Here is a 26,869-nt window from a genome sequence, read left to right on the forward strand (position 1 = left end):
TTTTCCACAGAATAAATGCAAATCTGCTGTGCAGAATGGCAGTTGGTCTATGATTATTAAACAACTCCTGCATTGTAGAATGAATCCTAACCATAAGTTTTTGTATTTGGAGCTATAGATATGTGCAAGAGAAAGTCATCACTGCTGGCAGAGTGCTCAGGATTTGCCTGTTAAGCTGCAGCGGATATTTGTGGATACTGTTTTGTGATACTGGATTCAAAGGAGGCAGGAAAAACCTGGGTAGAAATTTTCAAAAAAATACAGTTTTATTTTGTCTATTTTGAGTTCCTAGTAACAGATGTAAATATCTTTCTCTAATGGCCTGAGTTAGTAATAAACACTTGCTGTGCTGTGACAGGCGTTCTGATAATGGGAAAGCCTGTCCTGTGATTAAAATGCAATGTTTCTTAGAAGAAGTAGTGTTTTTCCATATTATTTAAACATTAGGAAGGTTGCTGCAAGGGTCAAGTAAGGGTAAGTCTGGAGCATGATGCCTCACCACCCCTCTTGTGGCTGAGTAAATTTTGCTCTGATTTATACATTCTTGCTTATATAGGAAATTATTTTTGCACTTGTGGCCAGTATGCCTCCTAACTGATGCTGATTGCGCAATACATCATTCTAAAGACCTAAATTTACCTCTATCCCCACACAAATCTAATGTTCTTGCTGTTAATTACTATAATCATTGACATGAGAGCGCTGACTCATAGTATTCAAGTTTCAGAGAGTGTTCAGCATATTAAACAAATGCCATGTCAATTCAAGCCGCCTCCTCTCTCTTCTGTAACTTGCTTGGTTTGGAATCCTTGAAGTTTCCAAGAATTTACTTTGCACACTTAGTGACAAGATGAGACTTTGGTTAATATATGATAATTTAACTCTTCAGTTGAGGAACAAGTGCCTCTGATGTGCTTTTTAGCCATACTCAAGTTTGAGAGAAAGCAGTACTTTGAGGTACAGTGTGACTGGAGCCATTCTGCTCCTTTAAAGCCATTAGAAGGATCTTAGCCATGGCAGAACAGGGTCAGAGTGGTCTTATCCACCTTGCAGACTGCAAATCTCAGTTTTATGTACATGGGTTTTATACAGTTTTGATGTCAGATCACGTCTGGTATGACAAATAACAAGATCAGGTTTGCATGCTGGTCCTAGGCTGAGGGGAATTTTTCCACCTGCCCTTCTGCTCTTATTGCTGGCATGAATCTTGGTGTGGCTCCTGGGGACCTCACCTTTCAGCATGAGTGCTGGTCTCATTCCCTTACTCAGTTAATACAGTTTATCTGAGAATTAAAAACTAGGAGGGTGGCTGTGAAGGAGTTTGGGCCTGTGTATCTCATCTGCGCTGGTATTGCCTTAAAACCCTTGATGACTGTAGATGCCTCTTGCTTACCTTCTCTCTCCACACAAAGTGACTGGCTTCTCACCAATGAGGTTGTTGGGTTTTAACTATTTAATGCTTTAATCCCTGTGTGCAGTAACTTGAGTAGCTGCTCATGGAATATCAAAAGAGAGATACATTAGTATTTCTAGATGGTATCTGCAAGATTTAGTAGTTCAAAGACTACCGCAGGAAGTCCATGATTAGAAAAGCAAGAGGGTTACTCCTTGATGCTGTTTGATGGGTCACTGTCCCAGGAATGCAGTTCTTCTGGCAAATTCATTAGGCAGCTAGGGTACTGAGGGAAAATTAGCTCTTCTCACAGAAAAAAATCATGCTAAAACACCCAAGGAATACCAGCAGTTTAACTCTAAAGAAGCAGATGGTATCAGTAGGATTTCTCTTTCAAGAGAGATTGTTTTAAATGGCAGTATTTGTTCAACTATTTGCTTTATCTCTTCTAATTCATCATTTTGTTGTTTGGACATTATTATTTCCCAGAACCTTTCCCTTTATTGTCTGTCTGTTTCTATCCTTCAAATGTTTCATTTCTTAAATCTTTCCCCACAAAATTGCCAGTTATTCTTTTGTCTAGTGGCATAAACAAAACTTACATCTAAAGTTTTATATCTAAATTATATTGTGCAAGCAATTTCAAAGAAGGCAAAGATGTTTAAGTGCATTGCTCACATGCTGGTTTTTGATATAGGCAACTTTAGTCCTTAGTACACTGGACAGTGCCCATGGCATAGACCTTCGACAGCATTTTGCAGTAATTTCAGTTCCAAATTCTCAGTTGCAAATTTGTGTTCATCTTTCTTACATACATATTTCTGTTCAGGTCAGTGGATGAAGAATGCAATATTAGCTGTATGCATAGTATATTTGCACGTTTAAGTAGCATCCTATATAGTTATTTTTATTATCAAAGTTGGGAAAAACCACCGTTAAGTATGCTTTGTCTTAACAGTGGTAAATATTAGTGAGTCAGGACAGCCTGAAGTACTGGGAAATACTATGAGGACCTTTGTTCGTGTTCCCATTTTCCTAATGAAAGAACCCTAAGTCAAGCTGGGAATGATGAAATAAGAGGAGAGTAATATTCCAAGATCAAATGGGGAGTAAACAGAGATGCTTTAAGTCAGTTAAATGAAGGACAAGAATCAGTCAGTGGGTATCTGTTATGTTAGCTGCCTTCTCCATTGCTGACATTTCAGTGCTGTCTACAGATGTCAGATGCTAAAGCGATAGACCAGTTCACATAATGAAGATATAAAAAGACACCACACTCCCTGTGTGGGTAAAATGCCTTGATTTTCACTAATAAGGTTTCAAATTGCAAGAGGAGAGCAGAAGCACTTGTTTTGCTTATGTGCTTTTTAATGTTGCATTCATGTCTTTACTTGCGCGTACCTTTTATGCCCAGGGCTTGGGCCTAAAAGACAACTTCTTTAAAGACAAAAATAGCACAGAATGGCACATTAGGTCTGGTCCTGTGCTTATTAGGCATTCTGAACTCCCACTTAAATAGGTGGGAGTTCTTACAGCTATAATAGAAATACAGAATTGTGAGCCAGAACTGCACATTTTATGCCTGGAATCAGTCTGCATCTGTAACAAAAGCAGTAATGCCAGTGCTCGGCTAACAGCAGGGAAGCATCAGCTTGGAGAACTTTCTGTGGGTGGTTTGATACTGTTCTCAAATGACTTGGACATTTTCTGACTTCCCTGCTGAGGTCTGTAATTGTGATGGTGAAAGAAGAGCTCTTAAAGTAATCAGCAATAAAAAAAATGAAACAACAGCTTTGGACTGAACATTTTGTTTTTTCTGATGGTTTTTAAGTGGGTTTATTAAAGGCTTTTATTCCTTCTGTCACCCAGTCTCCCCCTAAATTAGACTGTTTCACAATTGCTTGAAAGTACAGAATAATATCCTTGAACAGCGGAAAATGACATGTATAAGTTTATTTGAGCTGCTTTTCAGAAGTATTAGTAAAACAAAAATTATGCTAGTATCATGAACAGTAAGTAATGAGAGACATGCAGAAGATAAGGTTTCTGCTCAAAACGTACTGCAGTGGCATCTAGTTCGAGAGCACTATTTCAGATTGATGCTAAGAGACTTGCAAGAAGCATGTTTCAAAAGAAAAGGAAGAGGATGAGACTGTGAACTTCTTAGATACATTATTTCAGACCTTCCAAAACATTTGAACAATTGCAGATTTCTCAAAAGTAGAGTTGGTAAATATTTGGAAGTCCTCTTAGAATCCTTCTTCGCCTTGGACTTTGCAGCTGGATTTTCTGCCATTGTTGCTTTTGTGACTCTGATATGAAATGAACGCGTATAACTCTTCATAAGTCATTGCTGACAAAACCCATTGGAGGTTACAGCTCAGAAGTAGGGCAAAACCTGGTCTTCCATGTTAAAGTAGTCAGGCTGACCACTTTCTAAACAAAATCATCTGTTGCTCATACGGGAGCAGGAGGAATAAGGGTTAAGTAGGCTATACAGAGAAATAATTTCTCTAAAGAGAAAAAGGTCCAATTCCCATTTCTTTTCTTGTGCAGATCTCATTACGGTACAGTATTGTTGATAAAGCTTATATGACAGCTTTAAATCCCCAGGACTCCATTTTACTTTAGGCTTCTACTGAAATTCTGTAAAAATGTTTTCAGTCTTCTCATTAAATGTGGCCCTGAAGTTCCTTTACCTGCTCCATTATATATACCAATTAATTGCTGCATTTGGAAATACAGCACACCACTTGTTTTTCATCCATATATTTAGAAATAATAGTTCCATTCATGTACAGGGTGGTTTTGGTTGTGAGTCACACTTTGTTGAAATAAAATTACACCTTGAGATTTTATAGTTTAATAATTTTTCTTTTAAGCTAATACTGCATGTTGCAGTCATTTGGCTGAAGCCAGTTAAAAAACAAACCCATATGATTTGTCTATGGCTGAATCATTCAGGCCTGTGTAAGCTGTAATTTAAAGCTGAGGTTATTATGTAAGTGCTACTGTATGAATGAGGGTTTTTTTTCAGTTATGTTCACTGATACAGGGCAGAGCTATTCATAAAACACTGCATGAGTTTTATTAACTCACTTTGCTAGTTATCTGGATTTATAAAATGTTACTACATTGAGAAAGCTTTACAATTTATGTTAAGCTCTTGAAGAGCTCTCACTGTCCATGGTAACAAACAAGCACAGGAACGTGTGTGCTATTCTGTCTGTTTGTATGGGTGAGATTTGGTAATTGAGAAATACTGTTAATGTGGAAACTGGGTGGGAATTTTCCATCAGAATGAGTTGTTCTGCTTTGCTTGCATCTGTTGCTGCTTTGGAGAAGGAAGAATGGTGTCGTGACAGCAGAAGGTAGATGAACAAAGCAGCGGTAGCTGAAGGAGGAAATGAGAATTCCTTTTAAACTCCAGAAATGGATGTGTGCAGGCTTTCATATTTTTTTCTTCTCTTTTCTTGTGGTGACAGTAAATTTGTAAGTGAGCTTCTGGTGGCGTCAGCAGCTTTTTGCAATGAATGGAGCTGCCCTTCGCTGTCTAGCCTCCTTTTATTATTTAACAGTAATGTTACTGACAGTATCTCATTTTGCGCAACCTTTTCCTTATGTAAGCCAAAGAGGTGTAATCTACTTCATAACTGTGCTTTAAAGTCATTCGTTTTAACATAGAAAGTTAAGATATTTAAAAGAGACCTAATTGCCATTTTTAGACTTCTAAGAGGCAAATACATAGTTCTCTAGAACTTAATTAAGATAGTGAGATTTGTGATTTTTTTTTTTCTCAAGCTATTTGTTTCCTCTTGTAATTAGTAGTGGGAATGGTGAGGTCCTAAAGCAGCTTTTGTTCCTGTCTGTCCTTTGTCAGCTTTATCAAGAATGTCTGAACTTGAACTATATTTCTCATTTTAGCCAATAGAAAATTGGTTGTCATTGTTCTGTGTTCTCTTCCCCAAAAGCAAAACAGGAAACTTTCTCATCCTTTTATTGTTTTCATGAGTAAGGGTTTTTGTAAGCTAAAAAATGAACTGCAGCTGTGTGGGGTTTAGTCCAAAGTCTGAACATGTGAGTGGGCAGGCTCCTGTCAGTGTGCTGAAGTCAGCAAGTCTGTGGTCCTGTAATTCCTGTGGGTCTCAAGCCTGTAAGAAGCACTTTTAGTTTTACACGCATATACGTATATTTGAAGAAGACAGGCTTTGTCTCCCTGAGTAAGGCCATATTCCACATGCTTACGTCCTTACAGAAAATGAAGTTATAAGCAATCAGTGAAATGGTGCTGCCATGCTTCATGCAGACTTTGACATGAGCACCATTAATCATAGTGAGACTTCTTGAGAAATAAGAAATTAAACTGTCTGCTAATATCCATGTTTACTTGTTATCATTGCCTATGGCTCGAATATTTAATTTTTTTTTGTTGTTGTCTGGCCCACAGCTTCTGCTGTTTCTTAAAGCCTTTACTGAGACGGAACAGACAAAGCTGGCAATGCTTTCTGGCATCCTGTTAGCCAACGGGACTCTTCCTGCTACAATTTTAACAAGCCTCTTCACTGACAATATAGTCAAAGAAGGTAATTTTCTATATGATCTTTTTTCTTCCATTAGCTTTAATAGGGGAAGCATTTTATTGCAACATGCTTTGTATCTTGAAAGGCTGTAACTATACAATGGAAATGGGTATTTTAAAGCAGAAGTGTATACAGACAGCAACAGCCAACATACTTCGTGAAATCTAATGTGAGAGTAGTCAAACATAGGAAAAAAGCAACAAAAAGCACAAACAAACCCCAAAGGATTGGTGTTTTCTGGAAGTTACACGTGTGTGAAAAAAATGTAGAATATATGTATTATTGTGATATTATAAAGTGTAAAGTATAGCATCTATTCCTGAGATACATCTACTAGCATTTTTTCAAGTAATGCCAGTATGTTGTGCATGTGAGCGTCAAGTGGAACAGAGAACACATGCAGGCCACGTGGGTTTTGCAGAAGGAAAAAAATAAAATTAAACCCCTTATTTTGCCTTCAAACCAGTAGTGATCAGTGATTGATGCACTTTCTCATGGACTTGTATTTGCTATATGATGAGTAACTATTCTTTCAATCCTAGAATCACAGAATGGTTTGGGTTGGAAAGGACCTTAAGGTCATCTAGTTTCAACCCCCCTGCCATGGTCAGAGAAACCTCCTGCTAGACCAGGTTGCTCAAGGTCTTAGGGTACAGTGACTTTTTGAAATTACTTTTTTTTTCCCTTGTATTTTTGTTTGTTTGTTTGTTTGATTGATTTTTGGTGGGTTTTTTGTTGTTTTTGGGGGGGGTGTTTTTTTTTTTTTGAGGGGTTTTATTTAGCTTTTTTTAGGAATCCACGCTGGGGTCCTGATTTCCCAAATACTTGCTCAACAGTGTGTTTCTCTGCAGTTACTGACTACCTGTAATAATTACAAATGAAGTTGTTCAGTGTTGAACAGTTTTCATAAAAGCTTTTTGGTTTTGTTAAAGAGCTGTATATTAGCTAAAATGTATTCTAACTTCGTGTTCTCATTTGCAGCATGCTAACCATTACATTTGTTTTCTACACGCTGCAGGAAGAAAAGCCACAGCTGTAGCTTTGCTCTGTCATCACCACAGATTTTGGAATCAGAATTAACCTAAGAGAAAATGCAAACAAAAGCACTAATCCATGTCTTAGGGTGATTGCCTACAATATTTTTAAATCAAAGTCTGTTCCTAGTTATGGGAAGACAAGAGGCATCTGAAAACTCAAATTTTTAAAACTAAAGTAATTTGTTATAGTTCAGACTTAACATTTTAGAAATACAATTTTTATGTACAAATTGTAGAACAAATTCAATTTGTGTTATGAACTTCTGTTTCTAGAAGCCCTAAACTTTTGTCAGGAGCATACGTATACTTTTGGTTCTTGGTTTATACATACTAAAAATGTCCCTGTGTCTGCATGTGAGTAAAAGATTGTTCAGTCAACATTCTGGAATAGATCTTTTATTGAAGAATAATTAGAGATGCTAAGATAATTAGGAGAAAAAAAACAGTAAAAAGAGCAGGGTTTAAAACAGGTAGATAATATAAGAATAAACTTGATACTTTCTTTGATTTACAAAAAAACAATGCTGTGGGCAAGTGAGGTTAAAATACATGAAGAAACAATTAGACAAGCTGAGGGAGTTGTTGATCAGCACGAGTATTGTGACACTGGCAAAGAACTGGCTGTTAGTGAGATAAGGGTAAATTATACAGACAAGGGATCTGTCAAATTTGAGGGCAAATACCTAATTCATTATAAGATTACCCTTTTTCAGTGTTGTCATTCCTTTTGCTGTGATCTATAGATGGGAAAAAAAATGTCTTTTAGGGATGGCTGACATATTTCTAGCAGAGACAGAGAAGTGTCTGAGTAGTGGTAGAACCTCATCAGGGTTAGGTGTGCCCTTCATTGTCACCCATGCTGGAAAAACAATGTAAATGCAAAAAACCAGCTAACAGGTTTAATCAGTAAAATAATGGCTGAAGTTACTTTCTGTAAATGAAGGAAAAACAGAAAAAGGGACGAGCTATGTAAAGGAAGAGGCAGTGACAGCACATGGATACAGAAATGGCCAATGTAAATTTGGGATATACATTAGAAATTAAGTTTGAAAATGTGGGTAGTGAAGCCCTGGAACAACTTCTTTCTAACATTGGTACTGGCATGATACTTGTTTTATTTTAAGCCAAAACTAGAAAAAGACTTTAGGACATGGGTACTGGGACAATGCTTGGTGACAGTACTTTTGGTATTGAACACACAGGCACATTTTGGATATGCTGCGCTGTGTTTGCAGATTCAGAAATTACAGGTGGAATTTATGCCTAGGTCCTTGTTCGTTGACCAGGCTTTGTGAGTCTTGACTAGTCAGCCTACTATACTTAAGATTGCTGCATTATGCTAGTTTCATTTGGAGCCACCTGTACAACATGTAAAACAAATCTAAAGTAGTTGTTGTAGGCCTTTCTTGTCATGGCATTGTGCATCCATGGTTCTGTGTATCAGTTCCTAAGGGTCATGCCTTGAAACTAAGCTCTTGAAATAAGGTCACCAAAACTGTTGTATCAGTGCTATTGAAGTTTACATTGCTATGGGAATAATCTCTTATGTTCCTGTTTGATGACTCATTTAGTCAATGTATCCTATAAATAAAAAGAATGGGTATCTATCTATAAAGTGCTAAGAACAACGAAGCAGCTTCCTACCAGTAGGTCCCATCTAGCTCTCAGAGATTCAGGACTGTTTGGAGGTGAAACAGACAATTATGGCCACCGGCTGTAGCATAGTATAAAATTATCATTATCACCACCCTGAACAGCACTGTAAATGTTGATATGAGTATAGTATGGAGAAGCATAACTGGCCTATAGGAGACCTTCCACAAGGATAAGCTGGCTCTCCATCCCTGAGACCTTTCAGCTTCCTTCAGCTCCTTGCACTTTGCTGCTCACAGCCAAGAAGCTGGAGCAGAGCCATTGGTGGTGCTGCTCTAGAAAATAGGAGAAGGCAAAAAGGGGGTGTGGGGCTGATGGTTTGTTAGCTCCCCTGGGAAACCCAAAGCTAACAGAGGTAGAGTTCATTTGATTTAATGCTCAAAATACTCAGTCATGCCTTGAGGAAGGAATTTTTCCACTTAAAATCGTATTTGTGCCTTGTCCTATCAGCTACTCTATGCCTTCTACAAGGATGCAGTACAATCAGTTACCTTGAAGTTGCAAAGTTATTTAACCCTATTCCAGGACTTGCTAAAAAGTCCTTTAAAGATACAGGGGTTTAGTTCTTATTCCTGACTATCCTTTATTATTTTGTGCCTTCATTTCATAACTGATTTAATGCATATTTTTTCCTTTTGCATTGGACTTTATCTGTAAATTGAGGAGGTAGGAAAAATAATTGCAAAGTAGATCTTTGAAGAGTTGACTGGAGATGGGTGCTACAGAAAGAAAAGATTTTCAATCAATCTAGCGTATGTCAGGAAATTAATACTTCATTAAAGAAAAAAAATTAGCATTTCAGCTCTATGTGTTTAGTTCCATCGTCACAAAGAAGTGTTTTCATTCTACATTCTCATAACCACTTTCTAACCTTGTAATTCTTATAGCCATCTCTAAATCGTGTTGAAAATTGCTGAAACGTGTTTTTCCTTGAACAGGGATTGCAGCCTCTTTTGCTGTAAAGCTTTTTAAAGCGTGGATGGCAGAGAAAGATGCCAATTCTGTTACCTCTGCTTTAAGAAAAGCCAACCTTGATAAAAGATTGCTAGTAAGTACAATATATTTTCAATAATCCTTTTTTCTCCTTGGGAAGGAGAAAGAAATACAATGCAGATGGGAGTTTGCAGTAAGCATGTTAACTCCCCCTCAGACTCATAATTTTTTAAATATTTTGAATCACAGCAATATTGTTATGGCTGTAGCATTGATACAGGTTCAGGAATATTAAATATCACATGATTTTACATTCTGTCTATTTTTCCTGTAGTCAGATGCCATCTGAAATACTGTCTATATGGGGCTTGGGAATTAAATGAGTTTTTTTCTAAGCACTGCTAACAAAACACACACCACCAGCAGCTGTGCATGAGGATTTGTATTTTGTTGAAATATGTTTTACTTTTGTAAACAACAAAGTATAAAGGGTTATAAATAAGTTTCCAAAGTGACAGTGTTTAAATAGTATAGTGAAAGCACAGCCATCTGGGTAGCATAAATGGTCCTGCAGTGATCACAGGAGATCTAGCAGGAGCAATGCAGGAAGGCTTTCAGCCTTTGGACTCAAAACCTGTGTTCTGAGTTTGTAGCAATGCCCTGAGGTATTTAGAGTATATATGAATATTCATGAGTCATGTGCCTTTCTCTCTCTGTGTCTTTCTGAAGATGAGTCTTTTTTTTCCTAGTCCTCAAAAAAGATTGCTGCTGTGGTAATCCAATCAATGCACTGCATCCTGTGTAGCACTGCCTGGAGAATTTCAGCAGTATTTCCTGTTTCTACCTCAATAATTTATGACTAAGCAAGAATCTTCACAAGTGAAGCAGCCTCGCACACCCCTTCATCTCATCAAATTGTATTTGATTTTAAGAGTCCAAGTCATAAATAATTTGCCATAAAGCTGGGAAATGGGCTAATTACACTGTTTATTAGAGAGGGGGAGGAAAGCAAACTGCATCTTCTATTTTGAACTTGATTGACTTAAACTTTCAGCTGTTGGCTCTCATGCTGCTATATTAAACAATTATAAAGCATCAGGTGATGTTGCCTAGCATAGATGCCTTCATGAAAGTTTCCTCTTAATCTCATTGTCAGTCAGTAAACAGATTAAGGGTCTTTAGCTTGTTTGTTAAAAAAACCCAACTCTACCCCACAAATCATTGATAGACACTAAGAACTGGATCGTAAGCAAATGCGATTGAATCATTGCCAAGATGGGACATTTGCTGTAGCAGTTTTTAAGAGTAGTTTTATCTTTTCTAAGTAGCTGGACTTTCATAAATCATAGATTGACAGTGTCTTTGAATTAGCAATGCCTACAGGAGTTAGTGGTAACAGTACAAAGCCAGCTATGTTTCTCCACTGTACTGTACTGTACTAACAGTGCAGTACAGTGGATTTTGTGGTCTTTGTTAAATGATGCATTAGTGATGATCATCCCTCATCAGGGGAGCAACATCAGGCCAGAGTGCCTGAGCTACTTACGTGTGTGTGGCTAAGCGTATTTCTCCAATGAAGTGGATGCACTGGGAAGGCATGGTAAATGTTCTTCATATATAATGGCTTTACCATGTATTTCTTTGTGCTTTCCCTACAAGACTCTTGGAATCTGGCTGGAAAAGGTATAGTTTCTCTGAGGACTGTTTTGAGCAACATCATAAGTACACACACTTCATGCGGAATGGGTGTTAGCTTTTTTGCGTAACTGGCCATAGTTTTTTTCCTCCACTATAATGAAACACAACAATATGAATGAAGTGTTGACTTTTCCAGTGTTGAAGCACTTTATTTTTTTAAGTGCAGTACCAGGTGATTCCCACTGTTCATTCTTAAAAATTGTTCCTTCAGTTCTGTCAAGAGTTGTCATTGCTTATTTATTTAACAGAAAGCATTCCCGTCTTCCTAGGAACTATTTCCAGCCAACCGGCAGAATGTGGACCATTTTGCCAAGTACTTTACTGAAGCAGGTCTAAAAGAGCTCTCAGATTTCCTTAGAGTTCAGCAGTCACTGGGGACTCGTAAAGAACTTCAAAAAGAGCTACAAGAACGTCTCTCTCAGGAATGCCCAATTAAAGAGGTAAAGAGTGGGGTTTTCCAGCTTTCTGTTTATATGATCATAGCCAAAACCTTAAATCAACACCGGGTAGAGGGGAACAGATATGTGCATCTCACAGATTTCCTCTGAATTATTTTAATGTATTCATCCATTCACTCTGCTTATGATTAAAGCAACAAGACATCCTCTGGATTTACAAGTGCAGCTGACTATGGGTTTTTTGGTTCAGTTATGCTTGATGAGAATGTATTTCATTTAACTGGATTAACTGTTAGGTTGGAGGGGAGGGACAAAATTTATGGTCAAGTTAATAGTAATGTTGCTAAAAAAAGCATGCTAAATGCTTCCTTTTCATTATTCTTGTTCCAATGTTGTTTCTTATTACTTCTATACCATGGTGTTATTTGTAAATGACTGCAAATATTTGATAAGTCAGCATTGTTTCTGGTTGATCGGAAATGTTGTTTAAGACAGCAGTTTACTTCCTGCTCCAGATAGTGCTTTATGTAAAAGAGGAAATGAAAAGAAATGAGCTGCCGGAGCCAGCGGTGATAGGTCTCCTGTGGACCTGTGTCATGAATGCTGTGGAATGGAACAAGAAGGAAGAGCTGGTTGCAGAGCAAGCCCTCAAACATCTAAAGGTGCGTGTGTGGGTGAAGAGGGGAAGGGCTGCTATGAAGTAACAGAAAACATTCCACTGCTGCCAGGTTTTTACCTGTTTAAATCCAGGAGATTGAGTGTTTTGAGGGCTGACACTGAGCACACTAAGTACTGTGTATAGTCCCTTCTCCTTTAGTCAAATGAACGCAAAATTGAGGCATTTAAGATTATTGAATACCCCAAGGCATATAGCACAGAGAGAGCAAACCGATGTGATCACAGCCTGAGCACATCTGTGTTGTGCTTTCTCGGTATGTCAGATCCTGAGAATCTCCTTACGCTGGGGACAGTGCTAAGCAAATGCTGAGACTCAGCCCTGCTCACACCTTACTAAGGTAAGGCTGCAGGAACTGTCTTTGTAATGTCTTTGCCAGAAGCAAAGAAGTTTTGGGAGCATGGTGAGGTGGCACCTGTGCTTGTTTTGCACAAGCGGGACTGCTGAGTTCAGAATCTGTGAAAATGATTGTTGCCTGTGTTGACTGTGGGAGCTGGATACTCAGCAACTTGTCAAATAATAACCCAGGAGCTGGCTTGAGAGCATGTGGACTGTATAGTGTAGTTACTGTCTGATCCAGGCACTGACCTTGTGGAAGAGAGAACTGAATACATAGGAAGACAGGCTGCAGTTTGCTAAGATTACAGATCGCAGTATCACAGTTGGATCTTGGTACAGAAACTCTAATGACCTGGAAGTGGGGAAAAAAACCACCATCCCAAACCTAAAAACAATGCAGAGACATGAGAGTCATTGCTATGGTTGGTATTACTCATCTGAGTCAGAAGGAATTGCAGTACAAGACAGTTGAACTGAGAACAGAGGCTTTTCAGCAGAATTACTCTTTTTAAGCTGCGAACCATGACCAAGAGAATACTCCCTCATAGTCAGGGCTACAAAGATTTGCCCTAGGACAGAAGCCAGCTATACTTTATGGTTAAATGTATGTTAAGCTTGATCTGAATTCCTTTCTTTCTCATATTGGATGCCTCTCCATACTTGGATTTCCCATGTTGGTTTAGCTGCTACTGCTGCTGTCCTTTCATCTGAATTTGGTTTCCCAGTCAGTCATCCTAGACATGTAGTCACTTGGGATCTTGTACAGTCTTTGATGATAAAACTGAATGCCTTGAAGTCTTTTCAAGTGACCCAAATAGCAGTAGAAGGAGGAGATAGTTTCCAGAAGGGGGGGGAGACATTGTTTTTCTTGTTCTTTTGATGTAAAAATTGATCATATCTTATTGAGTTGTAACAGAGTATCCATTGAGATTTATTGCCTAGTACTGCAGGGCAAATCAACAAACACTTTTTGGAGTATTTGAGCATTGGGAAAAGAAACATAGCTGGCTTTGTACAAATATTGTTGACTCGATGACTAGTTCTATGCATCTCACTGACCCAGTATATGTAGCTATGTACGTAACCCCACTAAATGAAGACATCTTGCCTATATCAGATAGGCATCCTTCCAGCTACAGCCACTTTCCAAAAACAGAGGATGAGTTTGTATGTGGTATTTTTTTATTTGCACTTAGAGGAAAGATTTTAACAGAAGCAGTAGAAATAGAAATTTAGGCTTTGCTAGTTGCTGTTTTACATTTCAGTGCTCAGAAATGAACAGCATTTCTTTCACATCCTTCTGTGGATAGGTGGTAACAGATCTTGGATTCCTCAGTTTGAGCTCTCAGCTGACCCAGTGTGTGAGCCAACTTCAGAAGTCCGTTTAACACTGTTAATGTGACACAGAGCTTAGTTCCCATGTCTTTGTGTGTTGACATGCCCTGAAACAATCACGGCATTGTTTCACCCTGGTGGCATGGATCAAGATGCATATAAATACGTGGTTGACACAGGACATGCCAGGTGGTGGGATTTCTTGTTGCATGGCTGTACCTGGCAGATAACTTTCACAAAGCACAGTTTCCAAAGTTTTGATGTCTGGATACAAGGCTCTTTGATTTATTGGATTTCTTTTAATAAGCTGTATACGAGGCACCCCTGAAAAGATGTATAAAGGCACAGAATCACACAATCAGCTAGATTAGAAAAGGCCTTTAAGATCAAGTCCAACCACTATACCACGACTGCCAAGTCCATCACTAAACCATGTCACTGAGGGCCTCATCTACATGCTTTTTGAAACCTTCCAGGGACAGTGATTCCACCACTTCCCTGGACAGCCTGTTCCAATGCCTGATCATCCTTGTGGTGAAGAAATTTCTCCTAATATCTGGTCTGTTACCTCTTGTGCTATCACTTGTTACTTGAGAGAAAAGACCAGCCATGTCTTTGCTCCGTTTTCCTTTCAGGCAGTCGTCAAGAGCGGTAAGGTACTCCCCCGAGCCTTCTCTATTGACCTAGTTCACAGTTCTTAACAAACCTTACTGAATGGGTGGCTTCCTAATGCAGGTGGTGAGCAGCCATGAACCGGCGTGCCCAGTGCAGTAAATGTGATGTGTGCCATTCGTATGGCAAGGCTGGCGAGAGCTGAACTGCAGAGGAAATGGGGCAAGCTGTTAAACCCTGAATCTTACAGGGTAAGCTCCTCATTGTCCCAGTAACCTGACTGTGACACTGGGGCTTAGCCCTTAGGTCACCTCCAGAGCAGAGAAGGGATATTCCCCATGGGTGTGAAGAATCCTCCAGACAATTTGCACTGCAAGCCAGGCTGTGGTGTGAGCTTCATGACCCTGCAGCTGCTGACCTGCTGTTGTTACCTAACCTGGGGCAATGGAAAGTCATGCCACTTAGTTCAGCCAGCAGTGGGAAAAAGCTAATTTTATGGTTCCTTAGTCAGTTAAACACTTGTGAAACTTACAGTTGTAAGTCTGCACCAGTTGTGGAGTGAAAGGAATGTGAAGGGAGTCAGCTGGATGCGGCAAAATGAAGGTATCTTACTTCTAAGTTGAAAACACAGGATTTTGATTATTAATTCCTTAACACTTACAGCACTTCACAAACCTATGGATGGAGTGGGTTCTGCTGAGGCTATTAGACAAACAAACTGCAGTGTGTATTGCCCTGCCTCCCTGGTGCTTGCCTAGATACCAGCTGGAAACTCCAAGGGCAAAAATGGGAAGAAGAGGGAGTCCCGCTGCCCAAAGTCTGCACAAGTTTTGCAGCGCTTTTACTGAAACAGTAACATTGTTTCTAAAGATGTGGCTATTCCTGCCAGATGTGGAAAGGCATCTGTGGTGTTAGCTACATCTAGTCATTTCTCATAGTTACTTTGTAAGGGAGTTTCTTCCAGAAGTACTAATATTATCCACCTACCTAGCTGCTCTTGTTACAGTTGCAGTGTGATTCCTTGATCTCTCTGTCATAAAATTAATAGCTGATAATTATTTTGTAAAAGACATTCTGGACAAACCTTTCAAATTTCAGTTGATTTTCAGATTTTTTAATATTTTTTTCCATGGGTCATGTTTAGTAAATCTCTTGGGATTTGGCCTCTTGTAGAGAAGTCCTGAAGTGTACGTACTTTTGAACGTGCCCTTCAGTGCTGTGGCGGCAAGTGTTTTGTTAGCACCACATCCATCTGCAGCCCTGGTCACACAGGCCAGAAAAACATCAAATTGAGAGTGTTACTACAAACCATAGAATCATAGAATGGTTTGGTTTGGAAAAGACCTTAAAATCATCTAGTTCCAACCCTGTGCCATGGGCAGGGGCGCCTCACCCTAGACTTGTCCAGCCTGGCCTTGAAAAAAGGCTGAGCTGCTCAGTGCAAGAACAATTTAAATACTAATCTTAATATATGTTTAGCCAGGGGCTCTGCAGACCAAAGGTGATTTGTCTTCCCCTTCAGTTCTGAAAAATGCTTTTAATATTACCTTAAATTTAAGACTGCAGTCTTAGCTGGACTCGTCACAGGCTAAGAGAAAAGGAAATTAGGAGATATGGATAGAAATATTGTCACTTTTAAGGAAAGAGTGAACAAGATAGAGTCCTTTAATGTCATTTTTATTTTTAAGAGCTGAAATAAGAGGGGGAAAAATTGCATAAAAAGGAAGTTTTTGGTTTATCTTAATAAACTCCAGGAAAAGACAATGAAATGTACTGCTACTGTCTTGTCAGAATAACATTAGCAGTTAATACTGCTAATGTTAACATGTGAAAATGTTTATCAAAGCAAAGGTTGTCATGATACCCTGATGGTGGTAACGAGAAAAAAATCATAACACTTGATCACAGTTAATCTGGACTAATTTAATTTCATTTCCTGGGACTTCTGAAATGCCTGTGAAACAAGAGATTTATATTTTCATGCAGTTCATCCTTGGACGTCTTACATTATGAACATCAATAAATATCACTCTTGGATTAGCAGCATGCTACCTTGTGAAGTGTACAAACAGCAGTACTCGAAAATGTGGACTTTGTAAGTTAGTTTTACAAAATTCAGTATCTGTAAGTGGTACTGAAATTTAGCTCACAGCATGCACATCTTACAAAAGCTCAGGGATATTTATGTATATGTGTTGTATGCATTTAAGTAAATGCAATTGGCAAGTAAACCTAGGGATTTGGGAATTAAATTGATGCATACATTAAAAATTTGCATTAGTTTATTTCCTTTTTCATTATACTAACATGCATTTTGTCTTTCACCTTCTCTTCCTTTTAGCAATATGCCCCTCTGCTTGCTGTGTTCAGCACTCAAGGCCAGTCAGAGTTGATTCTTCTTCAGAAGGTGCAAGAATACTGTTATGACAACATCCACTTCATGAAAGCCTTTCAGAAGATTGTGGTACTCTTCTATAAAGGTAAAAGTCTATATCCCCTGTTGTATCCTGTGTGTAGATTCTCTATGCCAACCACTCACCTATGACATTACAGAAAACTGGCGTTCTCTGGGTATTGCATATGAGAAGGTTGTGTTGGAGCTGAACTCTGGAATAACCTTATGCTTTGATAGTTCAAACCAGTGTGTGGCAGCAGGAAAAGCGAAACAAGCCCTTCTCTCTTTGTTGCACTTACCCATAGTCAAGAAGCATAAGCAGGATCCACACACTGCACACAGTCTGTTGAAATGCAGCTTAGTCCTTGTAGAAAAACAGTTCTAAGAAGACATTTCTATACATTCCTGGCAGATTTAGAAGCAGATTACAGCTGTGCTTTAAGAAACCTGGGAAGTGCAATCCCTTTTGGCAGGAAGATTTTACGGTTTGGGGTGGTGGGTTGTTTTTTCGTTTGTTTGTTGTTTTATTGGGTTTTTTTGTTCCTCCCTCCCTGCCAGAAAAAGCTTCCCTTATTGTTCTTTCCCCTTTCCTTTCCTTACCCATTCCTTGCAGGTGCCATAGTTTGACAGATTTAATTTTTATTGTGAAATTGACTTCTTCACAAGTTTATTCTGATCAGGTTGTCATAGAGACTAATGGTCTTGCACTGCATGACGGGTGCCAAATGGTTTGTTCTGACATCCTTGCTATAAATAGTTGAAGGAGAAAAATCAGCAGGAGCAGAAACCCAATACTGATCTTTGTTCACCCTGTTGTGTCCAGGTACATGTTCAAGGCAAACAAGTTCAGACTGTTGAAATAATTTCATGGTTTCAGAAGGAAGTGAATTATGTGGGTTTATTTCCATCCTTGTGTCAATATAGCATGGCTTCAGTGATCAAATGAAAAAGCAATACCCTTTGTCCCTCTGCCCTCAAATTCTACGATTCATAAACACTGCTAATGACCGAGGACAAACTTGAAACTGAAAACTGCAGCAAGCACTTTATTCAGTTTTCTTTGGAGAAGAAAATTCACTGTGGACATGGTGAATGAGCACTGTAATTGCTGTGCACTCAGACCAGAAGTGATGGTTAAACCAGGAATAGTCTTGTGTAGGATTCCCATCAAAATTTTGGTAAATTCATTACTGCCTTAGGCTGCAGGGGTAACCCTGACATTCCAAAGTATTTTAAAAAAAGAAAATAAATCACTAAATCGTAAGTTTAACCTACCGTGCTCCAAGAACCCAGTTCCCATGTACTCCACTTACCCCATGAGCTCTTGCTCTGACTCTGGAGATGTACTCGGGCAAGCTTGTTAGGGTGAGAAGGCTTTAGCCTCAGCGCTACAGGTGCCACAATATCGTTTAGGATTTGCATAATATCTAGAAGAGTGTTTGGAGCTACCGTATGGCCTGTGGGTAGAAGCTGTGAGTTTAGCATGTCCAGCATGTGCAATACTTGCTGTCCCGCTGTTCCTGCCTGGAACATCTTGGGCAGGCACGCCAGAGCACCTGCCTCTGCCATCTGATGCAGTCATGCAGTGGCACAGCTGCCAGCCCTTCTTGGCCATGCTTAGGCTGAAGCTGGATTGGCAGACCTGCTGCTGCCTGTTTGGCAACTGCTTGCCTGGCTTTACAGCCACTAGCTGTAGGTCCCTTCTGAGCTCTGGACACAGTAAAGAAGTTATCAGCTCTGTCTGCCTAAGGCAGCTGTAGATTTAAACAGTGTCCATTAAGTGGAGACATATTATGGCATTAACCAGGGAAGATTCTGGGAGCACCAGTCCTCCATTTCCTGTTTCTCCCACATTATGTTATCGAATTTTAACCGCTCATGGCTTTGGCTTGTCCAGAGCCATGCTGCCTGCCTCCTCTTTGTTTCAGTACTGGTAGATCTCACCCTCTCCTTCTCCCCAGTTTATATCTATCCACTTGAAACAAGCCATAACGTCTTTAGAGAGACACACTTCATTGTTGCCAATAACAGCATATCTTCTGTTTCCTAAGTCAAGGAAAACAGCCCCCAAACAGTTGTTTGGCTGTGTCAGTGGTGAGGGAACAGCAGACGCACGTGTTTCCCTTTCTGTTGTGCTTCAAGGGTAACCTGCACAGGATCTGGAAAGGTTTCAGGGTACCTGATGTACTTTTTTTTTAATGAGAAATATAGGCATCTGAAGTACCAGTGGATGGGCAGACAGAAATGCAGCTATCTACCAGCATGAATATGGTCAGTGTATTGCTTATTACTTATTATGAAGGAGTGCTTCCTGGGCATGAAAATAGTCATCAATGATGGTAGGCACCAAATGCCACTCATGCTTTGACATATCTAATTTTATGACTACTCTCAACAGCATGTCCAACATCTTGCATTTAAGTCCTTCCCATGCTTCCATCATAAAATAGCCCTTACTTCTATGGGAATTACCTGAAAATAGCTAAACATACTAACAGGAATGATGGGGCTTATTAGCACCTATAAGGTCTTTGAAAGCCTGTGTTGTTGTTCTGGGTTTTTCACAATCCTGTCTCTAAATGAGGAATATCCACTTTTCCCTTAATGAAAGCCCAAGCCCTGTTTTCCCTTATGTGGTAGCAGCTTCTCACCAGCTTGTAAATATTATTTGCAAAAGCAGTTCTCTAGTCAGCTAAAGCTTGTTGACATTATAATATTATATCTTTGTGTGCCCAGTACAGTATAGAGAAAAATAAGCTGTCCACTTTTTTACTGATCTCTGGCTATAATGTTGCTTTTCTGGTCATCACTTAAAGCCAGTGCAATTGTAAATCTGCCAGCTGCAGTGTGAGCAATAATCTAAAAGCCAGGTGCAGAATAAGAATTGCTGAATTCTCCTGAGTGACACCTAATATGTTTGCCAGCCTCCTTGCTAGTTATGCTTGTATCATAAGATGGATGGTGGTTTTTAATCCGTTCCATGTTGCAGTGTGTCCCTTAATGGTGGGTAAAGTAAGTGTTGCTGTTATGGGATTACGTTTATCATATTCACATGCACAATCGCCTTTCTTTTAGTCTGTGTCCAACCTGGAGATTTCAGATGTGAAATCTTGATGCTGTTGAAATTAATAACCATTCCTTTCATGAGGAAGGAGCAAACACCCTTAGCAGGCACAAACCCTCTGAGCACTTTTGCATTAGAATTCAAGACAATGTTTACAAAATACCAAAGGTTAAAAAAAAATAAATACGTAAAACCCAAGTACATGTGAAGTAGTTCTCTGAGTTGCAGCAGCATAATTGGGCCTCAGAGATACTGTCCTGCAATAGAGAGATGTTGTACCAAACGATGCAGACTGTCTTCTGAAACACTGCAGGAATCGTGTCCAAGAACAGAGTCTTCACATTCCACTTGATACACAGGTTTTGGGTTTTGAGGAAACACAAATATCTTCATTATTCAAGTACTTTCTTTTGGTACTGGATGCAAAAGTTTGCCAGAAAATAAAACAAAAACTGACCATAAAGACCATAGCTGTACTGTGGGTGACATTCCTTGCATTGTAAGAGCCCTTGCCTTAAGGCTCTGCCCTCCCAACTGGATTAGCTGCAGTAGAGTTGAATGCTGCAGATTGACTGCGTTGGCAGCTGACAGGGTGTGTTTTTCCCTTTCCTGCCCATGGCTATGCGGTTTGAGTTGAAAGCAGAAATTCATTCAAACTGGGTGATTTAGTACAAAGCTGAGACCTGAACTTCAAGGAAGTTTCCAGTTAACCCTGCAGTAAAGACTCTGCGCTCTGCAGTCTGTGGTCTTCAGCTTCTCCCTGTCATGGGGGATGCCCCTAGGGCTCTGGCTGTGGGTGGTTTGCGTGGCAGTTGGCTGCACCTGCAGGAAAACCAGCTCTCTGGGACTGACATCACCTGGGGCTGCAGTGAGAATGATGTGCACACACCCACAGTCACAGCATTCAGCTGGTAAAATATAGCTATAATGAACTTCAATGGGGAATAACTATATATATATACAAAATGAATCATTTCCTCCCTCCTCCCGTCCGCCTCAGTGTTCCCATTGCTTCAGAGCAACCTGGAGTTATGATTAACTGCACCCTGTCCTGCATGATTGTTTAATTGAGCATCTCTTTGCTGACAGGAGAATATCATCTCTTATGAGCACTGGAGGCATGAATGTATTACAAATAATATTGCTCAGAAATGAAAGGAGAGTTGCAGTTGTCCTTTTTGTAGCTGAATGCATTTTGTTCTTCTCCATTAGCATAGGAGGCTTATTGCCATGGAGTTACACAGGCAAATTTTTCATCCACCTGACTTGGGAATGGCTTAAGCTTCAGGGCACACGGTGAGATTACATGCTGTTATTATCAGGTTTGGGGAGGGAGGGAAAAGTTCACCTTTTCTGTTTGGCAACAAACCCATTGAGATCCGCAGTCCACAATCAAAAACTGAACTGAAATCCTTGTACTCTTGGACTGAGGTATGAGCCTACCTGGAAGCAATTCCTTGCATGCTATCAGTATAGGCTGTAATGTAGCAATGGGCTTCCGCAGCTGCTTCTAAGCAGCAACTTTGTGTTCTTAAATAGCCACAATGCCCAAGAGCCAGCTTGAGCTGGGGTTGCAGGGTTCCCCTGAAATCTCTCCTGATATTTTTGCCTGTCTCTAAGGATCATAAGATGTGTCACAACCTGAGTAATTCATAATGGTTGGATTTCATCATCTTAAAGGTCTTTTCCAGCCTAGTTGATTCTGTGATTCTGCACATATATGTGCCTGAACTTCAGGGCTATGGTGAATGTAAGCTTTTTACATGCAGGGATTAAACTACAGTTTCATGAGCATCCATGTGAACTATTTTCAGGTTTGCTAAATGAAAATCCTGATTTGTCGAATGCTGTAATAATGCCTTTGAGCTGCTGCTAAAGACTACTGGCAAGTATTTAATGCAGTGTGTTTGAAACCTCTTTCTTAGCTCCAGTGTTTCTGTTGAATTGGAGAAAAAGTTCATTGTGGTGAGTTGTGATTTCAGGAAGATATGGCTTTATGTGCCACTTGTAGAATTCCAGAAGTGCAACTTCATATATACTGAAAAAAGCCTAAAGACAGTGCAGTCCTGTCTTCTGTGCATTTTCAGCTTGCAGCTAGTTGCAGCAAACTGCAGAAGAGGTTTTATTTTGGAAGAGTGCCTTAGAGACAAGGTAACTTCCAGTCAAACACTTAAATTCCAGATTTTCAGGGAGACTTTCCATTACTGTTGAATGTTTTAGGATAGTTTTGATTAAGTTCAAATGTATCCTTGGCTGCTTCCATGTGTTAGTTACTCAGCGGCATATGTGAAATGTGTCTCCTCTGTCTCATTTGATCAGATGCTTTGGAGTTTTGGTGTCATTTATTTCAGTTTGCCTTCTTCCCTTCCCTGCCACACCTGCTCTAACCTTTAGGCTGAAGCAGGAGGTGATGGTCAGGGTAGGTGCCTCTGCAAGTGAACACCCCGTGGGTGGTGGGGTGGCACCAAAGAGCTCAGGGAAGCAGTGAAGGACTCGACATCAGTGTGTTGATTTTGCAGAGCATGAGGGGTAGTTTGTTCAAAGACAGAAAGAAGATAAGATGCAGAAAGCTGTCTTTAGTCCTTTTATAGAACAAATAGGTTTTTTTTAATTTAATTTTTGTTTGTTCTTGCCTCTTGCATTACATAACTGCCAAAATGCCATTGTGGATCCAAGGTTTTGCCTCCATAGCTATCAGTTACTGAGATATTTGGCTTGGCTGGATCACAGCTTTGTTCCTGGGGCTAGAAGTCTGTTGCTAGACCTAAATTTGCATCTGTTAGAAACAGTAAAGTGTCCTTGCTGTTCATTAGGATTTCTTTATTCTGAATCATACTCAGCCTCACATTCCCTCACTGACAGCTATTTTATTCTTGGTGCTTGACATAATAATGTCAGCAGTGCTGTCCATCTGAGCTGGTCCCTTAAAATGGGTGGTCTGAATAGTGACCTTAAAACTTACTAGCTAAAAACAATAGAAAACCTTTAGGGTAAAATGATTGCAGAAATCCCCTGCTGGCTGATTTTAACTGTTCAATCAGGAGGTATCTGTCACTTCAGATTTCTGCAACCGTGCACAGTTCTGTGTTCCAGCAGCCAGAAAAAATCATGGGATTTCTTATTGTGATAGCTTCTCAGATGTGCAAACTGGTCTATTTATTTATTTTTTAATCCAGCCATCTCACATGGTGTATTTAACTCAGATGAATAGAAAACTCTCTTTTACAGAAGTATAATATTTGGTACTTTATTTCAAGCCTAATATATTGCACATTTTATTACATCTGGAATCCCTTATATGTATCATATTCTGTAGTTGTACCCCAATACAGTTCACACACAGTTTGTGCCACTGTGATCATACTAACTTTTGTTATGCTGCCTTTAAAATAAATCTTCTCTTGTGTTCAAAGTCTTCTAACCTCTGAAAAATTACACTGTTTTTTTACAAACACTGCTCTGTGTTTCAGCTGATGTCCTGAGTGAAGAAGCTATCCTCAAGTGGTATAAAGAAGCACATGTTGCTAAAGGCAAAAGTGTTTTTCTCGACCAGATGAAGAAATTTGTGGAGTGGCTGCAAAATGCTGAAGAAGGTACAGGTTCATTTAGAGAACGGTGGTAGTCTGTTCACAGATTAAATGTATTTTTTCAGGTTTTGGTTGTACCAGGCCTATGAAGTATACAGACTTAGAACAGGAAACAGCAGGCACCAATGCTCCAAATTGTTTCCAATCATGCTTGAGCCTAACAACACTTGCTGATTTTTAATGTTTACTGTGACCTTGTGAAGTCCTTAAGTCATCTGGTACCACTTGTCTGTAGATAAATTCTTGAAGCTTCTGCAGGGAGGAGCACTGCACTGATGACAGCATAAAGCACCTTGATGTTAGCACATGTAACCAAACAGCTTTCTGCATCAGTGCCTTTTCTGCTATTATCATCTGTGCTGGCAATGTGAATGTATCATAAGCCTGTGCCACTGCAGTTGAAATTACTTTTAGCTGAATGGTCAGACTAAGATTATGCAGGCTGGTTTTGGTGCTTCACAGTGGTTACTGGGGAGGGAAACTAGTTTCTTTAGTCTCTAACACTGTTTTTCTCATGTTCTGCATAGGAAAATACATTGGTTTGTACTGAATAAGTAAGTTACTTTTTTTGCATGGAAAAGGAATTCCACATTAATTGGGAAGATCAATCCATGTGTAATAGATAAGGATATAATCAATAGTGTTCTTTGCAACTATTTAATGTAATTAGTTTTAGAAACTTGGATGGAATATGTTGCAATGCCAAGGAGCAGATAAACTTTGCAGCAATTCACATGTGCAGGTAACAGTATGAATACATTAGCTCCTTTCACACTTAAGACTTTGGACTACAAATCTTGGGCTAATTGAGCATTTTTTCCCCCTTTTAGTTGTCTTCTTGTATGCCTTAATGCTGCTCTTTATTTTTATCCTTTCCTGCATGTCCCCTCTGCCAGATGTCCTGAATTACAAAGTCCAGTACAAATGAAGACAAAAGGCTGCTGTGAGAACATGCAGACCATGTTTGCTCTGAGCAGTCTGATCCAACGCATAGTATTTGTTGGCAGGAAGCCCTTCCTGCCAGGTGGACACAGATAGGAAGTACAATATGATGCAGAGTAGCTTTAGGTGACAAAAACACCATATAGGTTCTGATTTCTAAATTCTGTTCCTGTTTCTACCTCTAAATTGCTTTTATGCTGTAGAAATCAGAAGTTTGTACGGATTTCCTACCTGCTGTAGCGTAACACCACATATGCCTTTCTAGATAAGCTGTATGATGACGATTGATATTTGCGGAGCAAACAGTTTAAAGAGTGCTTCCTAGATGGTAGCAATACAGCCTGCTCAGAGATTAGAAGAGCAAGAAAATAAGGCTGATCCCTTATTAAACTCAGCTCAGATATACATTGCATGACTCTGCAGATGAGGACTAGAATAATAATGCCAGCAATCTGGTTAAAATTTAGTGTTAGATCTATGAATGAAGAGGTCCACCGTAGAGGGTTAGCAGAGTAGATCTTTGTCTTCTGAAGCTGTGTGTTTCTTTCTGGCTTACTTGGTCTGCCAATATTTCCTAGGAAGTACTAGGTGTGATGAAGATTTTGGAAGGGTATCTTGTTATTTTTCTAGAATCAGTAACATCACTGACCTTGTGCAACCTGTGTGAAGTGTTTTACTTTCTTCTTTTCTAGAGTCGGAGTCTGAAGGGGAGGAGAACTGAGACGGTTCAACGACGCACAGTCTCAATCTAGGTTAATGCCAAGTGCGCTTGGGAATGCCATATGTTCAAGCAAAGAGGCTTTACTTCAGTGTCATACAGAAAACTATAGGCTAGGCTCTCCTTTTGTTTAGAAGAATAAAGGTTTTTAATGGAGCCCTGAGGCATTAGATGCTTTACTTGGGACTCTACCTCTGGCTCATTGTACACTAACTTAGGCAAAGACATTCAGCAAGGAGCCATATAGAAAAAGTGGAAATGAAATACTTATGGACTCCTTTTTATTAACGGTCTTTTTCAGGTACTATGGCATATGAACACTCCAATTTTTGTTTATAGAACTGTTTGGTCTGTGTTTGTAGCTCAATATTGGCTTGTGTATGTGATTTGACACCACCACATTTTTTTGAATAAATGGCTTTTATATCTTAGTTTTGTGGTGTTAATGTGTGTGCTTTCTAAATGTGGCTTGCCGAAGTTCTTATGATTCTTCAAGTGAAAATTGCACAAGAATGGCAAGAAACTGTTTGCATACTTCTTACCCCCCAAAATCGCATCTGTAGTTAATTTGGATCATTAGTTAATCTTTATTCCCATGTTATGTTTAATACATTTCCATAATACGATTATATTACCATATAACTTTGGGCAGATTAACCAAATTCCATAGCAAATGTTGATTCATTCCATTAATTAATTCAGAAAAAATATACAGGAACAAATCTGTGGAGTCCCAATTTTGCATGTACAGAATTTATGCAAATGATAGAATAAAATACTGTTCTCAGTTACTGGCAATAGCTAAATCTTGCAAGAACACATCTCATTTTAGAAGTATTATCTTCAAAACATCTAGAAGTCATTACATATGAAATCTGAAATTTGTTTACATAGCATGATGTTACAGTCAGGCATATGACTGAAATACATAAATGAATGTGTAAACTTCTTAAGATCCATCTTACTTTCTTTAATATTCGCCTTATGTCTTGATGTGATGCCACTTACAATTCCAGTGCTTGAGACCTGGCAAGGATTTTGCATAAACAGAGCCAATGAACATGTTTGTACATGCATGAAAGCCTCAAAACCCAAGCCCAGAGGTAGAGGTCTGACACTGTGGGAACAGCACTCAGGATTAGAGTCCCTGGAATCCTGTGTTATGCCTTGTGGATGTGAACTCAACAGCAAAGGTACAGTGCAGCACCATCTCCTGACTGGCACTGTTTCCCACACAGTAGTTGATCAGGTAACAGTTGCTAATTTTTTGTTTCTCACCAGTCCAGTTTCATTGGAAGCAGTCTTCTCCTGCCCCATGCCCTACTTCGCTGTCCATGCGTCTAACCATGCTGATGACACACAATGACTCTAGCAGCACACTGCACCACTCCAGTTCATCTTCTCTTTAAGAGTGTTACTTAAAACACTGTGTATCCTTCCCTTTAACATAGAGTTAAATCCACATGAAGTATGAGTGACTGGAGGATTAGTAAGCTTTAGAAAAGACAC

The 26,869-nt window shown here is 39.5% G+C and overlaps 1 protein-coding gene across 3 annotated transcripts in view; it reads left to right on the forward strand.

Annotated features, from left to right (window-relative positions):
- BZW2 (basic leucine zipper and W2 domains 2) overlaps positions 1 to 25,791 on the forward strand; it is a 58,209-nt gene extending 32,418 nt beyond the window's left edge. For all 3 annotated transcript variants that reach the window (XM_057406193.1, XM_057406195.1, XM_057406194.1), the window contains 7 exons: positions 5,841 to 5,976; positions 9,602 to 9,711; positions 11,564 to 11,734; positions 12,208 to 12,354; positions 16,996 to 17,134; positions 23,584 to 23,706; positions 25,335 to 25,791. In XM_057406193.1, the coding sequence (XP_057262176.1) occupies positions 5,841 to 5,976; positions 9,602 to 9,711; positions 11,564 to 11,734; positions 12,208 to 12,354; positions 16,996 to 17,134; positions 23,584 to 23,706; positions 25,335 to 25,363 (855 nt within the window). In that variant the 3' untranslated portion in view covers positions 25,364 to 25,791. The remainder of the gene's footprint in view (positions 1 to 5,840; positions 5,977 to 9,601; positions 9,712 to 11,563; positions 11,735 to 12,207; positions 12,355 to 16,995; positions 17,135 to 23,583; positions 23,707 to 25,334) is intronic.
- The last annotated feature ends 1,078 nt before the right edge of the window (positions 25,792 to 26,869 follow it).

The sequence above is a fragment of the Pezoporus wallicus genome, unplaced genomic scaffold (genome assembly GCF_028554395.1).
Source record: "Pezoporus wallicus isolate ANWC-B61680 ecotype Strahan unplaced genomic scaffold, APGP_CSIRO_Pwel_v1 contig_5879, whole genome shotgun sequence".
Taxonomy (NCBI): Eukaryota; Metazoa; Chordata; class Aves; order Psittaciformes; family Psittacidae; genus Pezoporus; species Pezoporus wallicus.